General features: G+C 39.3%; 1 protein-coding gene across 1 annotated transcript in view; it reads left to right on the forward strand.

Moving 5' to 3' along the window:
* The first annotated feature begins 3,333 nt into the window (after positions 1-3,333).
* Positions 3,334-23,517, forward strand: part of adamts16 (ADAM metallopeptidase with thrombospondin type 1 motif, 16) — a 92,909-nt gene continuing 72,725 nt past the window's right edge. The window contains exons 1-7 of the mRNA XM_081388156.1: positions 3,334-3,635; positions 3,722-3,812; positions 5,949-6,277; positions 17,309-17,657; positions 18,151-18,353; positions 19,406-19,489; positions 22,883-23,042. Coding sequence (XP_081244282.1) covers positions 3,540-3,635; positions 3,722-3,812; positions 5,949-6,277; positions 17,309-17,657; positions 18,151-18,353; positions 19,406-19,489; positions 22,883-23,042 — 1,312 coding nt within the window. The 5' untranslated portion in view covers positions 3,334-3,539. The remainder of the gene's footprint in view (positions 3,636-3,721; positions 3,813-5,948; positions 6,278-17,308; positions 17,658-18,150; positions 18,354-19,405; positions 19,490-22,882; positions 23,043-23,517) is intronic.

Raw genomic sequence — 23,517 nt, forward strand, 5'->3', positions numbered from 1 at the left:
ATCGCAGATGACGCACTTCAATATTCAGTCCTTGACGGAACGATGTGATCAGTGCAGTCTCTTCCAGCCGCTGGTGGCTGCTAGGGTATGAAATATTAACGCATAATTGCTGACAGAAGTGTTACCCTGGTGTAATCAAAAGAGTTGATCATGCACTGAAAGTGCAGATGCAGTTTGTCTGAAGACTTCCTGGAAGTGACTGATGAAAGCTGCTAACGTGGTGGTAGCTGGTCAACTGGTATTCCAAATCGACTGCGCACACTGAAAAGCTCGACCATAGAGTAATGTGATCATGTAGGCTTTCTAGGTGTGATCTGTGGTGAACAGCTGAGGTTCCATCTCAAAACAGAGTGAGCACTGTAGAAGAAACCCGCTGCAATCCCCTGCCTCACCTGTATATGTTGCTGGATGGGCCATGGGACTGGCAGAGGCAGACGCTGAAAGAGAGTATATTGTGGGAAGCAGTGACTGACAAACAACCTGTACGAGTTTGGCGAACGAATTGGGTTCCCAAGTAGCGGAGCACAGATGTTTTATTTGCAGGAACCAAAAGCGTAAGCAGGAGAGTGACAAGGGTGAGTATAACTGCAGTCAGATAGTTTGTAGGTAACTTAGCTGTATGATAACAGGACTCTTGATGTGTTTATAGATGGCTGAACTGGACTCAGACGAGCTGAAGGAGTGTGGCCGAAGACAGGTGACTGGTACTGGAGACTGAAGACTGGAATTGGACGATAACAAACGCAGTTAAGTATAACAGGTAAGGAATCAGGTATATAGTTCAGATCAGATCAGACAATGGGAGTGAGGATGGTGACTGCAGATATAGTGCAAGTTAGGATTGGATGCAGGCGCATTGGGTGATAGTGATTGGATGGGCAGAGCTGGGTGATCTGGTGTTGACGGTGTGGCTGTATGTGTAGCTGATCCTGTGACAGTATATATATAAAACCAACATGAGAAATATTACCTTACTTCTATAGTGTGATCAGTGTTCCATATTTGATCAACTTTCTGTTCATTACATTGTTTTTATGACAACCAAGGCATTTTTTCTTCATGTCGGAAAATGCATGCAGCGTAGCATATAGAAAACACACATTATATATGGCCATTGACTGTATATGTAAGAAAAAGGATGCAACCATAGTATTTCACAGCAATCTCAGACTCAAGAAACAGGTTGTTTACTGCCTGCAGTGGCCATTATTCTACAGGACATGAGCAGCGTCAAGAAATCATAGTGTGCTGAGGAAACTTTTGAAACACGAGGAGCAGTTTCAGAACCAAGTGTATTTTTTTTCTCTCTTTTTTATTATGTGAGACAGTGAGATATGGCTAACAAAATGGCTGTAAAGTGTGCTGTCTACATTTGGGAGGTCTTACTGTATAGGAAAATATATTCTGTTTCTGATTGTGTTATATTGCATGCAGCACCCTGGCATCATGGGAATATAATGATTGTCGTCCACATGCTGTAGTGGCTGAACTAAGTAACTATAAAGTGCCTAATTTCTACAGGATATTAATTAATATCTAGATATCTCTAATATATATTTGTCTAAAACTATAGTGTAAAAAAGTGTATCTCTATACTGTATGTGCCCTAATTATACATTAAGCTGAATGTCAATCAAAAATGAATCCGGTTAAAAACCCAACTTGTATGGACTTCAAATAAACGTGCACTAATATGCTTTGATTTCATGAGGAATCAAATTTTCCCTGAATTCTTGATGTATTATAAAACTATACTATGTTTTTCAGAACTCAAAATGTCCTAGGTGAAAATGAACAATTTAAGGAAGCATGAAAAATTACAGCAGGGTCAGACTGAGATCAATCAAAGCCCAATCATCACCACCATCCACAGAGCATAATCCAGCAGAATACATAAACATTTTCTGCACATATGCATATTACACACATTTGCAGGCTATATCTTTATCTAATTGAAATGCTGTATTTTCATTGTACCTTGATGTATCTGAAATACTGTAACAGTTTTTACACTGAAATGGCAGCACAAATGACAGCTGTTTTCACACCACTGTCATTTTTGTTGTTTATTTTTATTAAGGGGAAAGTGTGCGTCATGTATTTATAATCATTTGAACGTCACTCTCAGCAGCGCGGATGGCGACATGCATTTCCACTAACAGTATATCACTGCAAATATTTCCAAATTCTTCTTACTTCTAAGCGAAGAGCGAAAAGGAACTGCCAAATCACATTTAGGTGCACGAGTGCAAGCATGAGCAATAAGTTGCTGGCTACAGTTCACTTAATGGCCACCGGTGTCGCTAATAACAAGCGTTTCTGAATTCTACATATAGCCCCTTTAACATATGGAACTTTTTCAATGCATAAAAAAAGGTTATTTATGGTGACTTTATTTTTTACATTATTAAAATGTTCTTCACACTAAGGAAAAAATGGTTTTGAAAATTGTTTACTGAAAGATTCTTTGGGGAACTTAAAATGGTTCTCACTGCCAAATATGGCATCACTGAAGAAAAAACAACAAACCTTTTGGAATCTTTATTTTTAAGTGCGTAGCCTCTATGTAGCCTATTTGACTCCAACAGTAATCAACTTAAAATAAAAGGTATAAAAATAATAAACATTGGCTCTAGATATGTATCTCTGATCATCAGAAAATTGTCAAATGGAAGTTGTGATAGTCTTTTCTTTCCTATTGTGACATATAGCCCTGAAACTTCTTCTGGAACAAGATAAAAATGTAGGATGAGATTTGATTTTGTCCATGGGGAATTGATTGAATGGTTGAATGGTTTTGGTTTGCTATTTCATGTGAGTGACAGGTTGTCCTGCTCTCATGCCAGTACACGTGTCATCAGAGAAGAGAATAGATTTTGTTGCAAGTGGGAGGGGGAGACTGGCTTCTTTGGTTAAAGATTGTAAAATAAAAACATGAACTTTTAAATAATAATTATTATGATAATGTGCACGGATAAATCATAATAAATACTGAAATATTGCATAAAAAAATAAGAATATCCCATTTTGAATTAGTGACTGCAAGCTTTACACCACCTTTAATTTGATTAAAATTGTAGGGCAGAAATTACTTTTAGTGGGTATTACTTTTTTTACAGTGTAGATGTTTCGACCCTCCTCTCGTCAGGGACCAGGGGCTCTTGCGCACAGGTGCGAGCTGCGATTGGCTGTTTGGAAGCGCGTGTGAATCACACCGGCGTTTGAGTCGCTCCAGACATTCACGCAAAGCGCACTGAGCGGAGAACATCTGCATTAAGAATGGCACAGTTATCCTCAATCATACGCCACTAATGCGCAGGAAGAAAATAAACCTCTCCAAAATGCTGTTGGATCTGGAAATACACTGGCAGGATACAGATCATGGATTCGGGATCGCGTTTGAGTCCAAGGAACTTCACTGATGCTGTATGAATAGATTTTAAGTGCACAAGAGCGTGCAGTGTTTCAGCGGAGAGCGCGCATTTGGAGAGGCGCAGAGGCTGTTCGCTGCAGATTTTGGATAAGAGTCTGCAGGAGACATGGCTTGCTTGCGCCCTTTGCCATCAGTGAGGAATTATACCGCATCAATCTGTTCTGTGCTCTTCTTTCTGTTTTTCATACTCGGATGCCACCAGGTGAGCAAACACGCGCCTGTTTCTTCAAAGTGATTGCGTTTATTGCAATGCAAATGATGCATGTTCACTGTTTATCATCCATGTAGAGAACTTCCTGTGCATCTGCAACCCTTCATGCTGGTTCTGGTGTAAAGCATAAGCATCTGCTGGAAACACTGCGTTTACCTCACAACACAGGTGAGAGCAAACCTGTCCGATGTGATTGACAGCTGTCAGTCGCATTATTATTGTTGTTTCATTTCATTGGGGCGTGTGAGCAATTTATTAATATTACATCATTAATTTAGACTTTTATGAGACTTTCGTTTAAAATTAAAAGAAAGAAACATGGTTTTGAAGGAAAATGACTAGATGGGATGTCGTCGCCAGGGGGCGCTAGATATCCTAATTGATCTGAGACAAATGCACTCTATAATAAAAGTAATAAACTGTTGTGATGAGATGATAAGGCCGTTTTAAAATTTAATATAATACAATAGAATGCACTGTATAGGCGAAGTCAGGTTTGAATGTTCTTGTGGTGACATTTGGCTGACAGACAGATCCTGACACACATGCGCATACATTTAATTCGTTTTGTAATTAAGGATATACTAAAAACAATAGCACAATAGCAGTTTTTATATAAATATATATATAATAATCCAAGGGTTTGGATACAGACTTCTCCTAAATGAAAACCTCTTGAATTGAAAATAAAAACATGTTTATCTCATATGTAAATAAATAAATAAATCCAAACAAGGGTGTCCCCAGATGTCCCTGAAAGTAAGTTTTGTGTGTCGATTCTGTGGACAATTTTGTGCGTGCACACACACACAGAGAGAAAGTGGGGGTGTGTGGCATAAAGATTGGCATGCACTGGGACTTAGTGAACAATGAACAAAGACAGACACTTGAAGAAGCTCTCCATCAATCAGCCAAGCTTTACAAACAGTCTCTGTGTGCACTTACTGCCTTTATCCTGTGAAGAGTCTCTGCACTGTTTGGCATGAGCTTAGAGACTGGAGTAGCCAGATATAATAGCGTGTGTGTGTGTGTGTGTGTGTGTGTGTGTGTGCGCGCAAGTTTGTGTGAGAGAAAGAGAATAAGAGACGATGAGTGCGTGTGTCTCCATATCACAGCAGAGCGTTAGGAGTGTGTGTCATCAGTGTGTGTCTCTACGGTCAGAGATCATAAATCTGTCTGCTCATGTCTGTAAAAGCATTTATAACTCGAGCCACCAGACCACCGCGATGATGAGAGGAGCGTGAGTGTGTGTAGAGGTCAGAATCACACAACATTAAAACACGACTTCTGACCTTCGCCCCATGAGCAGCATCTTGACGTGTTCTTCCTATAAATCATATTTGCTTGCATTTGTATGGATCATTTCTTTTTTTTTTCTACAGCAATCTTTTTTTTTTTTCCTGATGTGAATCATTAAATAATAAACGGCGTTTAAATGTTCTTTAAAAAATCTGTATTTGGACTATAGAAACTGCAGCCAGACATTTATACTTTATCTGGCAAACCAAAATATTAGTCTTAAAATTAGACTTAAAAAAGGTTTGTTTTATTTTTGTATTTGTATTGTTTTTCATTATTAAATAGTTGTGTCCTTCCCAACTTAAGCAGCTTTGACTAGTTTGCACAAAGGATTTACAAGAAAATACTTAAGTCTTTGTTCAATTCAATGCGTTACTTGCCGTTTCTTTGGAACAGTTTGTGAAATTTACTTGCAGTTTGTGAACATTGTTTCTACTACACCGTTTGTTTCAGTGTAATATGCGAATTTGCAGCATTGTTGAACGTTTCAAAAAGATGAGAACGCTACATGGATGTCAAAAGAAAAAGAAAATACCTGAACATCACCCACTTAGCACTTCAAAGTATGTCATTATGCACTGAAAAAACAAAATGGAGTAGAAAAAATGTTCACTCAGAAATTGCTAGTAAATTGTAAAATTAATTTCAAAGAAATGGCAAGTAAGACATTGAATTAATCGTACAATGTATAGTGTGGGTTGTACGCTTTCAAAATAAACATAATGCATAACAAAACTAGCGATGAATTATTCTTACTTGCATTTAACATCACACATAAATATGCTTCTATTCAGGAAAATGTTTTGAATAGATGCTCATCAAAACCAAAATTACAACAGAGTGAGACTGTCTGTTTGCTGAACAATGAAAGACAAAAAGTGTTCAGGAAACTAGTGGTGTATAAATGACACTTTTGCAGATATTTCAGATTAATCTTTTTCATGCCTGAACAGAAATAACACATTGAACTCTAGCATGTAATAACCTAACTTCCTTCCTATGTAGAATATGAGATTGTGGCCCCATATGAGGTGGACCATCAAGGACGTTACATTTCCCATGCCGTGGCCCACCAGCACCGAAGGAAACGCTCCACGGATGGTCAAGGTCACGACCCCACTGTTCACTTTAGGTTCCATGGATTAGGGCAGGACTTCCACCTGGACCTGCAGCCGTCACATGACCTGATGGCACCCAGCTTCACTGTACAAACCCTGGGCAGGAGCGGCACCAAGAGCCTGCAGACTTTTCCACAAGATGACCTCTGCTTCTACCAGGGGGTGCTGAGATCAAAGGTCACCTCATATGTGGCCCTGTCTACATGCGCAGGGATGGTGAGTGGGTTATCCTGTTTCAGAGCTGATTGTTTATATAATGGTGGAAGTAGTCATTTTCAGATTGCAAATCAAGTCTTAAGAATTTATCTTTGCATAAAAAAAAATATATATTAGGGTTTCTCTATTATATTCCGTCTGAAATGTGGAAAATGAATACTAACCCCAACTGATTTATGATATGCCGTTCAAATAGTTGATAATGATGGTGATGAAAATAGACCAGAAAGAATTTATTTTCTCCTTGGAGAGAATAAGACCCACAACCTCAAACATTTTTGGCATGAACAGTAGAGCGATGACTGTGTCATCATCAATGCATTGAATCATGTTGGCCTTTGAGTGCAAAACTGCTGTATTCATCAGACTAGTCTACCCATCATCCCATCTGCTTGTATTCTCCGTGGATTAATGTTTGGTGTGCAGAGAAACCTCAAAGTGCTTTTGTTATTTTGGCTCCCAGGCCGCACAAGATTTGGCTCCCAGTAGACGCCGGAAGAGCAAAGTGACTGTGCCGCAGTTCTCATGACTTTACCCTGACTGGACTGACATAGACTGCCCTGTCCCATCAATAGAGCCCGTCTTAAATCACAGTATTCAAATCCCCTAAAACCAGTGACTCAATAACACATAAATTTGGGTCAGGGGAGGTTTCACTAGAGAATAGAGCCTCCTTTTATTAGTCATTTTGAGGATCTATACTCGTCCTCAGTGGAAACAAACACATATTGTTGTCACATAAGCATTAATACATGAGGACGTTTTAATTGTACATAGTTTGTTTTGGAAAGGAGGTTCCACAGCAACACTGAAAAATTAAAAGGAGCTCTTCAAGATTCCACAAATACTCAGTTTTCCATTCAGTTGCATTGATGTTTTTAACAAAACACACAATACGTCTATTCATTTTGAATTAAATTTGAGAAATTGGATCAGTTGTAGTAAAGTTTTTCGGCAACGAGCCACCTCTTGATATTTCAGCCAAACAAATTTTACATATTGCTACTTATCAACGTGTGCATGAAATAGACCCTGAAACAGTCAAAACACGTCATCGAGAAGCCCTCGGTCAATGATTTTGGCCCTCCAAAACTATAATGGCCAAGACCGAAAAATTTACCCAAATATTTTCAGTTGCCCAAATTTCGGTGTATCACTGCATTACAGTACATTGTTGTACTCACATTGTTGTGTTCATATTTCAGTCAAACCACACCAGAGTTTGTTTGAAAGCAAACCAAGACCCATCTTTTCAGTGGGTCTCGGTCCGCTTGTTTGGTGTGTGACAGGGTTCGGATGGCACCATTCACACTTATTCAAATTAACCACACTAACAGAGCAATCGGACCAGGGATCGTTTTAATTGAAACAAACATGGCAAGTGTTCGAACACACCATAAATCTATATTCATGCGGTTAACTACAAACCTTGCATCAATCATTTTCATTGATTTTCACTAAGCGCTGGCTGTCTGGATGGGTTAAAGCCAAGGACTACATGTCTATCAATTTGCTATCTATTTGCCATATTTGCTCATGGTGATCTTTTCACGAATTGCCTGAGCCATTGGTGCCAGCATTATGGTGTGGGACTAATCGAGAAAAAAAAAAAATCCAAACCTTGATCCCATGGTTCGCACTGGCCCAAGTCACAACATTATGTCAAATGGAGATTCATAGCATTAACAGAACTACATCATGACTGGTGTGAATGATTTAAATCTAAGTACAACAATTATTGCGAAAAAGCGGTGAATGATGAAACTACTTGCTCTGAGTATGATCTGATTTTTCACTCTGAGATAATCTCTGTTAGTTAATTTCCTTATGACTTTTAACCTCTGTGTGATCGTCAGCCTTTAAATGGAGGCAGATCAAATCTTACTGTCATTGAAAATGTACTAGGTCTACTGTTGAAATATGTTTTGGCAGTGTAATGGTGTAGACTATCACACTGTCCCCAGCTGGATGTGATTAGCAGTGGTGCAGAGTCATTAGTTAACTCTGCCTCTCCTTACTTGTCCTGTTAAGCCCATGTATAAATTCCCTTTGAGTAGCTGAGACCAGGTTGGCAGATCACCACAAGAGGTTGGAAGGGCTTTGATGACAGTCTGAGTTTGTCATAAAATGTCCTAACTGTAAGTTTAAAGGCCTGAGGACTAGGCGAATAGGCCTCAATGATTTCAAGCTGACGGCTTTATACAAAAGGGTACAATAGTTGACTTTAATGGTGGCACATGGGATGCCAATTAGGAGGGTCATTGGAAATGGCAGTCTGGGTTGAGACGAGTGCCGTGCCTTGGAAACTCCACACTGAAAGTCTTTCTGAAGTGTCGCCAGTCTACAATAACAGGCTAATTGTGAGTGATGTCAGCCATAAACTGAAGCCATAAATCTACATTTGGACACCCAACCCCAACGCTGTACTGTGGATATCACCGAATTTAAACTGATTAACATTATTACTTACATGAGAGAAATAAATTAAAAAAAATGCTTAAAGTCTACATCAAAACAAAATTTACTGTACATGTTCCGGGTCTTGTTAAACGAACCCACACATTATGTCATAATTTACCCATCCTCATGTTGTTCAAAACTCTTTCTGCTTTCTTGTGCAGAACTCAAAACTTTCAAGCACAAAAAAAGACATGAAAGTTGTGTAAAAGTAACTCATACAACTCAATCTGGGTATGGAATGTCCACTTTTCCAGTCAGTTTCTAATGAGAAAAATCCCTCCTTACTGTATATTCATTTTATGTTACATTATGTAACTTAAGTCTTCCCCCAATGGAATTTTCCAACATTTATGAGACAACACTTCCCTGCCATTGACGAAAATTTCCGGCTTTCCGTGTTTTCAGTGTTATACTGTAGTGGGCGCTATGACACATCTTTTGAAAGAGTACTGAATCTCCTCATCAAAAGACATGTGAAGAAGAAGCAGAAACAAGTGATATAGGTAATATGTATAATCATGTAAAATATGTAAAATAATGTCATGAACATTAAATAGCATATAAATCAAAACTGCTTATAACGTTACTGAATGAAATGTCGACCCAGGACGAGGTATATGATTGTGCAAGCTTTGGGGGTGTTGATGGACTCACTCTACTCCATCTATGTTTTGATCATCGTTCTGATTCTGATCCAGACCTAGTCTTTGACAAAAAAACGTGATTTTCTCAGCTTTTTGCTCAAAATTTTCCTTTTTTTTTTATTAAACTCACCCACGTTCAAATGTTAAAAAAGAATGCATAAAGCTTCTTTCTTTTGATATACTGCATGTTCAGATATTTATACAACAAAATATTCTGCGGCCATGAAACTTTTATGAAAATGATCAAAAATGGCAACCATTTTCAAAAATGCAGGTGGGGAAAGAGTTAAATACGTTGTGAATGCAGTTTAATGTTTACTTTAAGGCTTTAAAGAGGAAATACTTAAAGATATGAAATTTAAGAGCTGTGTCACAGGCACATTAAAGGTACGTTTACACAACAACGATGTACTAAAAACGGAAAAGATATTCCTTTGCGCTATTCGCTTACAGACGACAGCATTTTCAAAACAATACCGGTCCACAGGGATCCGCGAAAACCATTAAAACCGCTGTATTATTCATGCCAGGCCAGTAGTCTAGAAATACTACACACCAATAGACTAAACGCATAATGCGCATGACCTCACAGTTTTTACAAATTCGCATTTTTGTAGTTTACACGTTTTTGTAGTTTGTGCTTTCGGGCCCCCAAAACGCATACAAAGTTTGCCATTTTAAGTTGAAAGCGGTATCGTGTAAACGGCCCCCTAAAGACACTGACAGTCCGACACTGGTCTAAACTGAGAGTTTGTAGCATGTCACAGCTGCTTTTGTTGGTATGGGTCCTTTTATATTGAACTGATTTTGTTCACTCTCAATTAAAACCAAGAACAAACATTCAATCCCAAAGAAATTGTTTGATTTCTGATCCCAAGCTGTTTTCGAAGCAGGACCTGGTGCATAGGTTCTTTCTCTTTCACCTAATTTCCCACAATGCTTATGATTTAGCATTCATCATTTGGCTAAACCAAACCATGCAACCCCCAGCAACTCCTCAGATCTCTTGTCCAAAATATATACATTTTTATCCCTCATAAAACAATCCCAAGTTTCACTCTCCAGGCTTTTAATGTAGCTTTGATGGACTGACAGAATTAAAGACTAACATATTTATTTATAATGAACAGAAATGGAGCGTAGCATAATTTGCCCTGTACAGAGCAGAAAGAGGCGCCATGGATGACTAATTGTTGGCGGGAGGTTGTTGGCAATGTGCAAGGATACATGCGATCCTGCTGGATATGGTGTTTCTGAGGAGCTCAAGTTGATTTAGTCTAGATATATATAGTCAGCATTCATGCAATGAAATGTCAAGGAAGGGGTTAAGACTCTGAATCTGCCTCTTCACAACAAGAACAGCAACAGTTAGTCACTGAGATGATGTAAGAGAATTTAAAAAACGAATCATCGACACCCTTCCCAAATAGTTTCAGCTGGCATATAAACTCTTATAGCAGCTCTGAAGAGGTCCGGTTTCAGCTTCTTAAATCAGCAAGGCAAGTACAAGCCTCTCTCTCATGGAAATAGGAACAGCGTCAGGTGCATCGCTCATATCCGCTCAGCTCCTTTGATTAGAGTTCCTGTAGGGTCGTGCCTGGATCTGCCCATTTCCCTGAGTGCGGGAGTGCAGCTGTTATTTTTCTCCCAGGTAGCGTCTCAGCCCGTCTTCTGGAGCTTTATGACTGCTATTTGCACCTTGTAGCTCTCAGTGTGTAATTTCATGAGAGGTATTTAAGGAGGCAGCGCAGACATTTGTTTTTAGTTAAGCTTGTCTTGGACCAGGGAGACTGAGGCTCAGATTTGTGGCAGATGATTCTTACGTGTTACTTATGCAGGAATGTCAGCAGCACCACTCCCGATTGACAGCATGGATTTCCACTGTTTACTTATGCTAAACTGTGTGCTTGAGCGCAGAAATGGAAAGGTACAGATTTCCCTGGATAGATCAACAAATTTATGGTTTCCTTCATGACTCCCCTATTTCCTCTTTGGCAGTTGCTTTAGACCAAATTTGATATAAATTTAACTGAAATTTGATTTGTTTACCCATTACATCACCCAGCATTTCTCGAACAACATAATTCAAGCTCAAAAAACAGCGATTTTCAGTTTTGCAGTGCAAATCTTTGTTGACACATCTTCCAGCTTTCAGAACGGCAGAATTCATTTATTCTCCCAGCAGAGAATGGCAAAAAGAACAGCACCAAAGGGAATTGTATTGCTTATGACTTGCTCATTTATAGATGTTTCTCTTAAAATTCCTTGGCAAAAATAAAAATACAAATGAATATATCTCATTTGCAATTTTCTCTTCTCTGGATTAAAATTCAATTTCAAAGAAATGTCACTTGCCAGATTTGTTTGCTTTGTCAGATGGCAGACCTCTCTATGTGATGGTGAAGAATATGTAAATATATGTTGCCTTTATTTAATCTGATCACATGAACTAAAACTCTGAATACAGGTTAGCAGTTTCTCTGTCATAGTGGCTCTGGAAACAATTTCCAGTGAGTCTTTAAAGCAAAGGTCATCAGCAAATTAAACTTCTGCGATAGTCTGAGGTAAATAGGGCTCAGTAACTGGAAGTGATGTCACAGAGGATGAACACTAAGTGTAGTGCATAATATTAGAAAGATACCATGTGCATTTAATCACATGAAAAACATGACACAGGTCACTGCAAGGTCGCTCTCTGTCTGTCTGAATTATGTCAATGAGATCCCGAACTGTCTCCCTCAACTAACCAGAAGCCATAATTGCAATCCTGCGGGATTCTATTGACTAAACTTTGGATGAATAGGAATGACCGATTGGAAGACATGCAGTAAGCGTGTAGACAGCATGAAAGCGTAATCACCATAAATCGAGTCGACTTTGTGAATTAGTCTTGACAACTGCTAAAACTCCCAACATGAGAACAGCAGGCCGGAGTCATGCGGAGTGACCAGTCATGCCTGAACTTCATCCTACATCTAGCCTGAAAGCTTTGGCACTGGCAGAGGTCGCTTCTGTTGACTAAACCCTGTGATCTGGTGACAGAAGACGAGCGTATCTCATGAGGATTGCTGCCTTGACACCAAAACAACTGGGTAATTTTGCTCTTTGAAATCCTCAGCGTCCAATAAAGGATCAAATGCTTGACTGTAGGACCTTTGGTCTTGGGGTGAGATTAAGTCCCAGGTGTTGTTCTCCTGATGGAGTCTTAAATCACTGCTCTGGAAGCGCCTGGATTAATCTGTTTACAGCTGCTAATGATATCAACTATCCTAACGAACTAAAATCTGATCCACAGCCAGTGGTTATTGACATGTGACTTTCTTCTCACACTGAAATCTAGCTGTGTTTCTTCTGATTGGTTATTTTTAGGCATCAACATTAATTTTATTGCTGTACTATAAAATATGGAGTGACATCAATTCTCATTCATGGTCATAAATTATCGGATATTTGGTTTCACTTTATTTTGATGGTCCCTTTAACACATTCTGTTGACTATAAGTAATGTTGCACCTACATGTCTACTAACTCTCATTAGAGTGTTAGTAGAGTATTAGTAAACTGGTAGGGTTAGGGTTAGAATAAGTTGACATGTAGTTGCAAAGTTACTTATAGTCAACAGAATGGCCAAAATGGACCATCAAAATAAAGTGTTACAGGATATTTTTTTACAATAATCCACACTGTAAAAAGTTTTAACCTGTGTCATAGATTTTTCCCTAAACCTAACTAAGTCCTTTCTCATCTGGCCTAAGTCTACCTGGGCCTATAATATTTATACTCTAGCGCGTCAACACATCGATGTCGGGTGAGTATAACCCTGTACCCTAGCGCGTCTACACATCGACGTCAGCTGGGTGCTAATCCTATATACTAGCGCCTCTACACATCGACGTCGACTGAGTCTAATCCTATACCCTAGCGCATCTACACATCGACGTCGGCTGAGTCTAATCCTATACCCTAGCGCGTCTACACATCGATGTCGGCTGGGTGCTAATACCTGTTCCCCTAACTAACACAGGAATAATCGACACACAGACTTCAGCAAATGTCCTCTAAATTCTTTAATCACGGCCGGAGGATCTCTCGAGCAGTTCTCAGAGAATCTCAGAAGAAGCAAGGCCGGAGGATCTCAGACAAATTCCACTGAGAATCCCACCAGCTAACACGAATACAACAGTTTTTATAGAATAGGGAGGTATGGCAAAATGATATGAATTTGATTGGTTCTTCATATGCAAACCCTTCTGTTACTAGGTAAAGCAAACTTTTTTAATGATTACTTCATTGTTAATCACAAGGTTCAAATTTAGCCATCTGTCTAGTTTCAGTTCCCATATTTGTTATTTATACACTCACACAACCAAAGTAAAAAGGATATGGCAACACAACATACAGCATTCAAAAACACAGGACAGAACGTTTTAGTATTGTGTTTCAAAGTGTTAGTTTTGTTAGGCCTAAAAAGGGAAGTAAGGTTAGATGTTAGAGGCATGGTTAGTTTAATATACAGTTTACTATTTTATCTATTAAAAATCCACCACACCTGCAACTGTTCTCTTAAAGAGCCAGTTGTGTCTTTCATTTTAATACTTTGTTGTAAATACACAGTATGTGTGATGTGGTAATTAAAATGTCTAATTATCATTGCACGTCATGGCCAGTTCCAGAATCACTCAAGTGTTGTTTGAAAAGGCGCGTGTTGAAATCTATCAGCAGTTACCTCCCATACAGGCGTTAATTACGTGATGAGATGTGTATCCTCTACACACACTGTGATCTTGGATCGGGGTTGTTTAGTCTGGCGAGACCTGTATGGCTTTGCTCGTTGATTACTTAAGCGTGGAGTGAGGCATCGTTCCTTGAGCCAGCGAGACCAGATCTCTGCTCAACTGTGTAGGCTAACAAAAGTGGGGGAAAAATAGCATCAAAACAGCAGTTACCAGCATAAACCAGTCTTTATTGGGTAGATCAATTTGAACCTTTGTAAACAGGACATGCGCTCTTCAAAGTTACATTCCCACATTGATGACGATTGTGATCCATGTTTCAAGATCGATACATATGCAGGAAAACGAGTGAATTTTTACACCCCTACTTCTGTTCAATTCACATACAGTAAATGGTTCTCTCAGTTATGGGCCATCATATTTTACCTCACAAACCCATTAGAAACCTCAGTCCTTTAATGTACTTGTGTCCTCCAGACAGTTTCTCTTATGTGCCTTCATGCACAAATCCTGAACTTAAATGCAACCCGCTTTGTCTTCTCTTTCCAGAGTTCAACATGTTTTACAGCCTATTGTCTGTACGATTGCCTTGCAATGAGCTTAAGTGTTTTTGGCAATGACGAATGATAATCAGATGCACATTGGGTTCAAACAGGTTCTCAGAAGGGCTTTTCTGTTTGTTTGGAAAGGAGCTTATCCTCTGAGCCCAATTGAAGGTAATTATCAGACCGCGCTGAAGCGCCTGCACAAATGAGTTCTCGCTCTGACCTGACGTGACATTTGGATGAGGGTTTGAAGAGTCCTTGGGATCTCCAGATTGCGAGGGACGTGAAGCTTGTTAGTGTTAATGACAGCACAGCTTTCCAAAGAAGTGTAATTTGGGCGTTTGTGTCATAAACGAGTCGGCTTGACATGCACGTTCTGCACCTCATATGTGATCGGTACCGATTCTTGAACAGTTTGGAAATCAGACTCAAAATAAATCTTGAATACAGATGTTTTTTTTGCTTTTGAGAACATTAGCAAAGGGTCTGTTTTATGTTCCAAAGCACATTAACACATTAACATTATGACAGTGCTTGCAAAACACTGTACTGGTCTTCCTCATTCATTTTATTCATGGTTTGTTCATCCTTAATGTATAAACTGCATTCAGACTTTGTAGATCATTTATTATAAATATATATATTTCAAATAGTATTTAATAAAAAATATTTTATTTTATAGTGCAGTGGTAAAATTACAATACAAATATTTACATATTAATGTCTACATTTTCAAATGTTAAACCATCAAGCTTTTATTTTGGCGGTTTTAGAGTGAAGATTACTGTGTTTGTTTTACACATGTGCAAATCATGATATAATGTTTCAGCGTCTCAGCTGCTCGTTTCACAGTAAATGAACCAAGATGCTGAAACACTGTATCTCTGAAACTTGCAGTGCACATATATGTATTCAATTAAATTGCAGCCTTCGTGATTTGACATTAAGCCATATAACAATATTGACTTAATTTGGATATATTGTGCCGCTCTAGATGTAATTTCTCTGGATGAGCTGGCATTCCTGATTTCCTTTTGCTGCCTTGCAAGCACTGTTGTTTCCTTCAGGAAATGGACATCTAGTGTTAAGCACCTATTGTGCTTTTTTACATTTTCAACTTTCTATAGTGTGTAATGTTGCTGTTTGAGCATGAAACAAGTCTGCAAAGTTAAAAAGCACAAAGTCACTCCAAAGGGAGTTATTCTCTATATCAGTGTCATTGTTTCTTAACTCCCTGAAATGCCTCCATTGTAGTCTTGAGTTTTCTTTCCGGAACGTACAAATCACAATATTCCTGTAATGCGGAGTCAACAGAGTTGGGATTCATGTGCAGCACAAAAACTAAACAAAATGGTGTGGTCTCGTTGAGTTGTGTAAGTAATGTGTTGTCACGATGATCAAGAGACGCTGTTTTTTCCACTTGTGCATAAGTCGTGCTTGCAAATGTGGTTCGGACATTAGCTTGTTCTTCCTGACTGAACCAATATGGCAAAACCCACATTTGTGTGGCGGTGTCCGGGTTTTACACTGGATAAATTAATAAAGCAGTAGTGACACGTAACCTTGGCAAGTATCTTCATTTACCAACTTGCAACACAGACTGCCTTGCTAAAACACACATATGTGGGAGATGCGGAACTCAAAAAATAAAAGAGGACTTGAATAAGTCCATTAATGGCGTGCTTGAGTCATGCTCTTAACGAACTATGTTTTATTTCCTCTTTCCATATTGTGAATAATAAATGTGTATCATTTTAATTTGCTTTGTTACATAATGGAGCCTAACTTTTTGTAATAATTATTTGACGTAGCCTATTTTTACACTCAGAATTATTCCAGAATTATGGTATCTTCACGTACTAAACTAATTTTTTTTTTTCGTGCTGGAGGTACGCTATTATGTCGTGTGCAGAGTGATGTTAACATTTAAGCTAGCTGGTGAGAGAAAATGGCACTATCAAAGAGTCTAAAGAGGAAAGTTGACAGCGAAAATAGGGCATAGCCTACAAAGAAGAATGGAAAGACAACTATGCGTTCATCCTACCTAGTTTTGCAAAGCTGGTGTCTTATCTGCAACGAAGCGATCTCTTTTGAATGTCTTTCAGAACTTTTCAAATTAAAAGCTCTCAATTCATCTCAAAATAAAACATTGCTGCAAAACAGTCTCGTACTTTTATTCTGAAGGCAAAATGTAAGTATGACGGCATAATGTTTTGAAGACAAAGTGATTGTGAGTAACTATCGCTGTCATGACAGATCTATTTCAGAACCAGCCGATATCAAAATAATCTGGCTGCAGACATGGGCCAGGTATTACTGCCTGTTGCCAACCCCTGCTCTTAGTGGTAGAGCAATCGCAACAGAGTGGGGCCAGCTGACCAATCAGAGCAGACTGCTCTTTTTAGAAGGCAGGTTTTAAAGAAATCAAAACTAAAACAGTGTTCAGATAGAGGTTGAAAACAGGTGCTGCTACAATGTAAATTATAAAAAATAAAAGAATAATGAGTTTTTTTTATTACATGATGTAAACGTATTCTAGTAGACCCTAAACAAAATTATGAACTTGTAAATGAGCATACAGTAATAGAACCTCTTTAATGTTGTGGATATGAAGACTGCAAGGCATTGACCAGTGTGTTTTCCCTCTAGTCAGGTTTGATTAGAACTCAGGATATGGATTACTTCCTGAAGCCACTGCATCCACATCAGGCACTTCTGGAGAACTTCTCAGCACCATCTGACCACCATCCCCACATTCTCTACAAGAGATTCATGCCACCACAGACAAGCAAAGGCAGAACCAGGAGGTCTTCTGAGCTAAAGACGGTCAGCAGAAAAGATTCAGCAGTCCCATATCTGTGGAGAACCAGCAGACAAGATGAGAGAACCACACACACACAGACGGATCCAGAGGAGACCCAGCGTACCCCACACAGTCATGACAACTTCAACTACACTACACGGCAGAGACAGCACTTCTGTGGACGACGGAAGAAATGTATGTAAGGACATTCTCTCTCCAACCGCACCTTCAAACAGAGTTGCTTTCCATTACATGGTTCAGGTCTATAGTAGCTGGACTGTCAAAGACATTCATTAGGAGAGGAGGGGGTGTATTTTAGACAACAGTCATCATATGTAAAAAGGTCACAGCTGTTCAAGGGTCAGCTTGAACATGTTTTCATGACATCATCTTGTATTGTGTTTGGTCTGGGATGAATTATCTTCACCTACTCTAAACAAACACCACATCCTCACACCGCATTTGAACCCTGAGTAATATTTTGCAAACCGAGTAACCAAATCTTATGTGGGATGTGAGGTAACAGCTAATACATTTTGACACACATGGCGTGCATTAATGTCTCGTATGGGCCTGAGCTTTCCAGACACAGATTCAGCTTTTTTCTGAACTAGTAATGCACTTTCTTTGGGGAACCAGCATTGACTCTGTGACCCAGTGTTGATATTGTCTTGGTCCTGTGTTTCAGATATGCCTAAACCTCCTGAGGAAGATATCTATATTTTCCCGGATGAATATAAGTTAATGCCCAGAGGGAAGCGAGCCATTACGTTTAAACCTCATCCACGCCAGAGGCTGAATGTGGAGACGCTGGTGGTGGTCGACCGCAACATGATGGACAATCATGGCCATGAGAATATAACCACATATGTCCTTACTGTTCTTAACATGGTAAGATGCATGTAATGAATCCGGGCATCTATTTGTCCATCCGTCCATTTATCCATCCATGCATGCATCCATGCATCCATCTATCCATCTGTCTGTCTATCCATGCATCTATCCATCCATCCATTAATCAATCATCCATGCATCTATCCATCCATCCATGCATCCATCCATCCAGCCATTCATTGCACACATGCATGCATCCATCCATCATCCATGTATCCATCAATCCGTCCCTCCATTCATCCATCCCTCCATGCATCAGTCCCTCCATGCATCCATCCCATGCATACATCCATCCCTCCTTCTATGCATCCATTTACCCATACATGTATCCACCCACTCACCCATCCATCCATACATCCATCTATCCATTACATTGATCCATGCATCCATCCATTCAGTTCCCAGTTTTCTGTGTTCATGTATGTTTTGATTGCATGGAAAAGTATGTCTAGTTGAGGTCAAAGCATCTGGTTGACCAATCGGACTAGTTAATGATTGCTAAAAGTCAAAGTGAGTCTCTTTGGGGTGAGCACACTGAAAAAAAACTTGAGCACACATGAAAACATTGTTGTTGAGTAATCAAAATAGGATCATGTTACATGCTGTGAACATAACCATCAAACCCAGGATTTTTGAAGGTGTGTTAAAAGTGTTTTACAAAGGATCAGTGAAATACTGACACATGAAACCAAACTGGAAGCCTCTTGTGTTGGTGTCAACGAAAAGAAAGACAAAATAGCAGAACTAAAAGGCCTTGTATTGGGAACTAAGTGCTTGTATTTATGTTCCCTGAGCACTTTAAACCATCTCAGGGACTTTGTCTTCAGTTCTGTTTCAAAGGCCAGTGAAATGTGGGATTAGGGATTCCCTTAAGTACATGTGGTATGCCTCCAGAGACATGACACTTTGAAGAACAGCCACACACTTCTCATTTTTCCAAACAGAAGCTTCTTATTGCTCTATTCAAGAAAGTCAAACTGAGTTTAGATGCCTCCATGTCTATGCACAATCCTGTAGTCTAATGCTGATTTTTCTGCATCTCCAAAAAGGTCTCAACGCTTTTCAAAGATGGCACGATTGGAGGTGACATCAATGTTGTAATTGTTGGACTAATACTGCTGGATGAAGACCAGGTGAGTTTAAGGTGCTATGAATTTTATTGCAGTGGAGATTTTTGAAAACAGAGTAAAAGATCTTGGCTCTATGGCATTGATAATGTGTGTTCAAATGAATATCTTACACCAACACCAAGTGCATATTTGTAAAATGAATGAGAGTTAAAGCCCTCTGGAGGCGATTGACGTCATGGACCATGAGAGGTTTAGATAACACAGGGCTTTGAAGCCGAATGAAACATTGCTTCAAAAGGTGGATTTTATTGTCCTTGAGAGGCTTGTCTCTTTCACTCTTTTTGAGACGCTCCATCTGAACAGGTCTCGTTTTTATGATGACAGTTTAATTGGATACACAGCATTCCGTTGGATTCCAGCCAGATGAGGGACATGTCTGTGGGAAAGCGGGCCAGCATACGGCTGAAGGGCTCTGTTACTGATACACCTGTGCTAATGTTAATGAAGTTCACGTTAGCCACCAGTCGAGGAATGCAGAAAATTACCCTCATCCCCCTTTTGATTGGGGTAATTAGCAACAGTCACTCAGGATCAGTGATGAGGGGCTAATTACCTACAGTATAGACTCATTTACTGAGGTGGGGTCAGCAGAGGCAGCCAGTAATTGTTCTGCCCAGAGCTTGATAAGCAGTTTGAATTGGGCTACATATACACTAATCTGGGTACATTTTTCTCTTTATTCTGGCCTTCTGTCCACATTGAGGCATTGGTTTTGTCCTTTGAAAACATAATTTTTGGAAGATGTTTCCCAAGTGGCTATGTTTGAAAATGCTGTTTTCGCGTTGTATAGTAGACTGTTGATTTATTTTATTTTATTTTTTTGGGACACTTTTAGTCAGAAAATTTACAGAAAATGACACATTCATACTTTAAATAAAAGAATATATATGTATAAGAATATTAAATATAAGAATATAAATACACTTTCACTCACCTAGCCTATCACCTGATTCAAATCCTTGTCCGTGTCCCTTTTATCCTTGTCCGTGTCCCTTTTATCCTTGTCCGTGTTAAAAGAGCATGTTCGGCCATTTATGAAGCTGATTGCTGTAGCCCATATTTTAGCTTAGCCTATAGGCATGGGATCTTCCTTATTTTTTTATTTGTAGCTGTTGTGATCAAAAATTCACTATTTTCTACTCTCCATACGTAGTTAATACATCAGCGGTAGAAGTACAAACTAATATATCACGTAATTTACGTATTTGCGATGATTGGTTGACATACCAAGGGAGGCTAACCTCCTCTGCCATGTTACTTTTCTCAACACTCCTAATCGCTGAAAGTGAAATACTCGATATTGATTGGCTGATTATTTTTACCAACGGAGGCACAATTCTCCGGCTATGTATTTGCCTCCCCGTCTCTAATCTATGCGCTCAGACTCGCGTTTCGCAGATCCGGACCATTCGGGGAAGAGCACGGTAGTTCCACTCAGAATAAATACACATTCTGAGACATTTTCACCTCAAAACTTTGGGAAGGCTGTGCTTAGAGAGAGAATACGGTTGAAAAACGATACGGTTGAATAAATGGAGAAATAGGAAGCGAAAGGAAAGGGGCTCTATCGGGAGAGACAATAACAACGCCAGGCAGTGTTATTTAGGCCCCGTTTACACGTACATGGTTATTTTGAAAAACGGACACGTTTGTGCCCCTCGTTTACACGCAAATGGAGAATTCGCCTCTGAAAACGATTCAGAGATTTTGGAAAACTCTGTTTGCACGTTTGCATGTAAACTGAGAAAAAATGAGTTTTAGGCAGTCGACGTCACAGTACAGTATGCGACAGAACCCATGACCCATTACCCAGTATTGACACTGCGTCAAAGGTGCGACCTATATTTTCGGGATTCTGACATGGGCTAACATGGGCTTGAGCTTCTCGTTACACTGCCACCTACAGGTTTGGCATGTTCTTGACAGCATAAACACAGGTTTGTGTAAACGAACACTTTTCTGAAAACGGAGAGGGTGAAATGTCCTTTTATGAAAATAACCGGCCACGTGTAAACGTAGCCTTAGAGAAACTGCTTAGCATCAACAACATGGACCCGAACGACCTGCAGCTACAGAATGGATGAAAGACCCAGAAGCACTACCACCTTTCACACACCCTGACATAGTCAATTACCTGGTTTATGGTATCAGTGCCTACACAATGCAAGAGTTTATAAGCTTTACGTCATTAGAAGCTTATGAACATTTCTGATGCGGCTGGGTGCAACTTACAAACCCACAAACCTGTTAACTGCGAGAGCTCAGTCATACTTGAGCTTTCAGGCGTCATTTATGTGTGGAAATAAATCTGATATGAATCGGATGTGCATTTGGACCTGCCGTGTAAGCAGACAGATCGGACATTCACCTGTCAATGCGAGTCATTGAAAAAAAAGTGTCTTTTTGAAACAGTTCGCGGTACAGATATATCTATTACAAATTAAACAACTCTAGTTGACTAACAGAGCATTACTTTTGTTCATTTGTGTTAAATAAAAAGAGATCATCTGGCGCTGAAATACGTTGCTTTTGAAATCATGCTGAGTGCTCGTTGTCGCTGCTGTCAGTTTAGTGACACGCAGTGTCTAAATAACACTGCCTAGCGTTGTTATTTTGTCTCTCCCGATAGAGCCCGATTCCTTTCACTTCCTCCTTCTCCATATCTTCCCAAGAAACTGCGGCGTATCGCTAAAATGTAAACAAATACTAAGCTGGGCTCTCTCTCTTTCGCTATTTCTCTCGGTCTCACTGTTGAAGTAACCATGGCAACAGATAGCGCTACCACCTAATATGGTGGCACCTTCCCGGAATGCAACGCTTCGTGAAAAGATCATGATGTAACTCCTCATTCTCTATAAAATTATCTTGCCAGAAGAATAGCATGAAAACTTTATTATGTCTAGTCTATCTCTATCATCTCGTGAGATTTTATGATATAGCCTATTAAGCATGCGCTGTAAGATGATTTTAGCGTTTCAGTGTGGAAGAGACATTTTTGGAAAATACTTGAAAACGTGTGGATGGGGAGCATTTTGAAATGCATCTGGATTAATTTAGATGTAGTCTTAGTCTCCCAACACTAGTCACTTGCAGCTAGAGTTAAGTTACTAATTACATCTTCAACAGTGTAATTAGATTACTGAACTAATTACTCTCTCTAAAATGTACTGCATTACTATCCTCGAACAGTTCAACAATCCAAGGATAGGCATGAAACTGCTCTTTTAATTATTTTTCTCCCTATTTAAAGGAAGAAGGTTACATTAAAAACATACATTTTATCAGTAGACGTTATATTTTGATGTTAAATCCACTATTGATTTAGAATTGTTCTAGTCTACACAGTATTTAATGCAATTACATCTACTCTTAACTCTTAACTCTTTACTTCCTCAGGATGGACTAGTGATTAACCATCATGCTGACCACACTCTGAACAGTTTCTGCCAGTGGCAGTCAGGTTTAGCCGGGCGAGGAGGTCGCCGTCATGATCATGCCATCCTGCTAACCGGTCTGGATATCTGCTCCTGGAAGAATGAACCATGTGACACTCTGGGTAAGGACGACATCTGCTGATTTGACGTGCTTGAAGGACGTCTTTGACAGCCATGTCTTTTGTTTTAAAGACGCCATGTTAAAAAAAGTTCAAGTTTTAAACGCGTCTTGAGATACATGCTCTAAGTGTTCACCTTTCTAAAATTTGTCAGTTCCTTCTTAAAGGATTAGTTCACTTCAAAATTATCATTTACACCCTCAAGTTGTTTCAAACCTGTATGAATTTTCTTTTTTCTGCTGAATACAAAAGAAGATATTTTGAAGAATGTCGGTGACCAAACAGTTGATGGACCCCATTGACTTCCATAGTATTTTTTTTTCCTACTATGGAAGTCAATGGGGTCACCCACATTCTTCAAAATATCTTCCTTTGTGTTCAGCAGAAGAAAGAAATTTACAAAGGTTTGAAACAACTTGAGGGTGAGTAAATGATGACAAAATTTTCATTTTGAAGTCAACCATTCCTTTAACAGATT

Source organism: Scardinius erythrophthalmus (genome assembly GCF_964197995.2).
Source record: "Scardinius erythrophthalmus genome assembly, chromosome: 16".
NCBI classification, from domain to species: Eukaryota; Metazoa; Chordata; class Actinopteri; order Cypriniformes; family Leuciscidae; genus Scardinius; species Scardinius erythrophthalmus.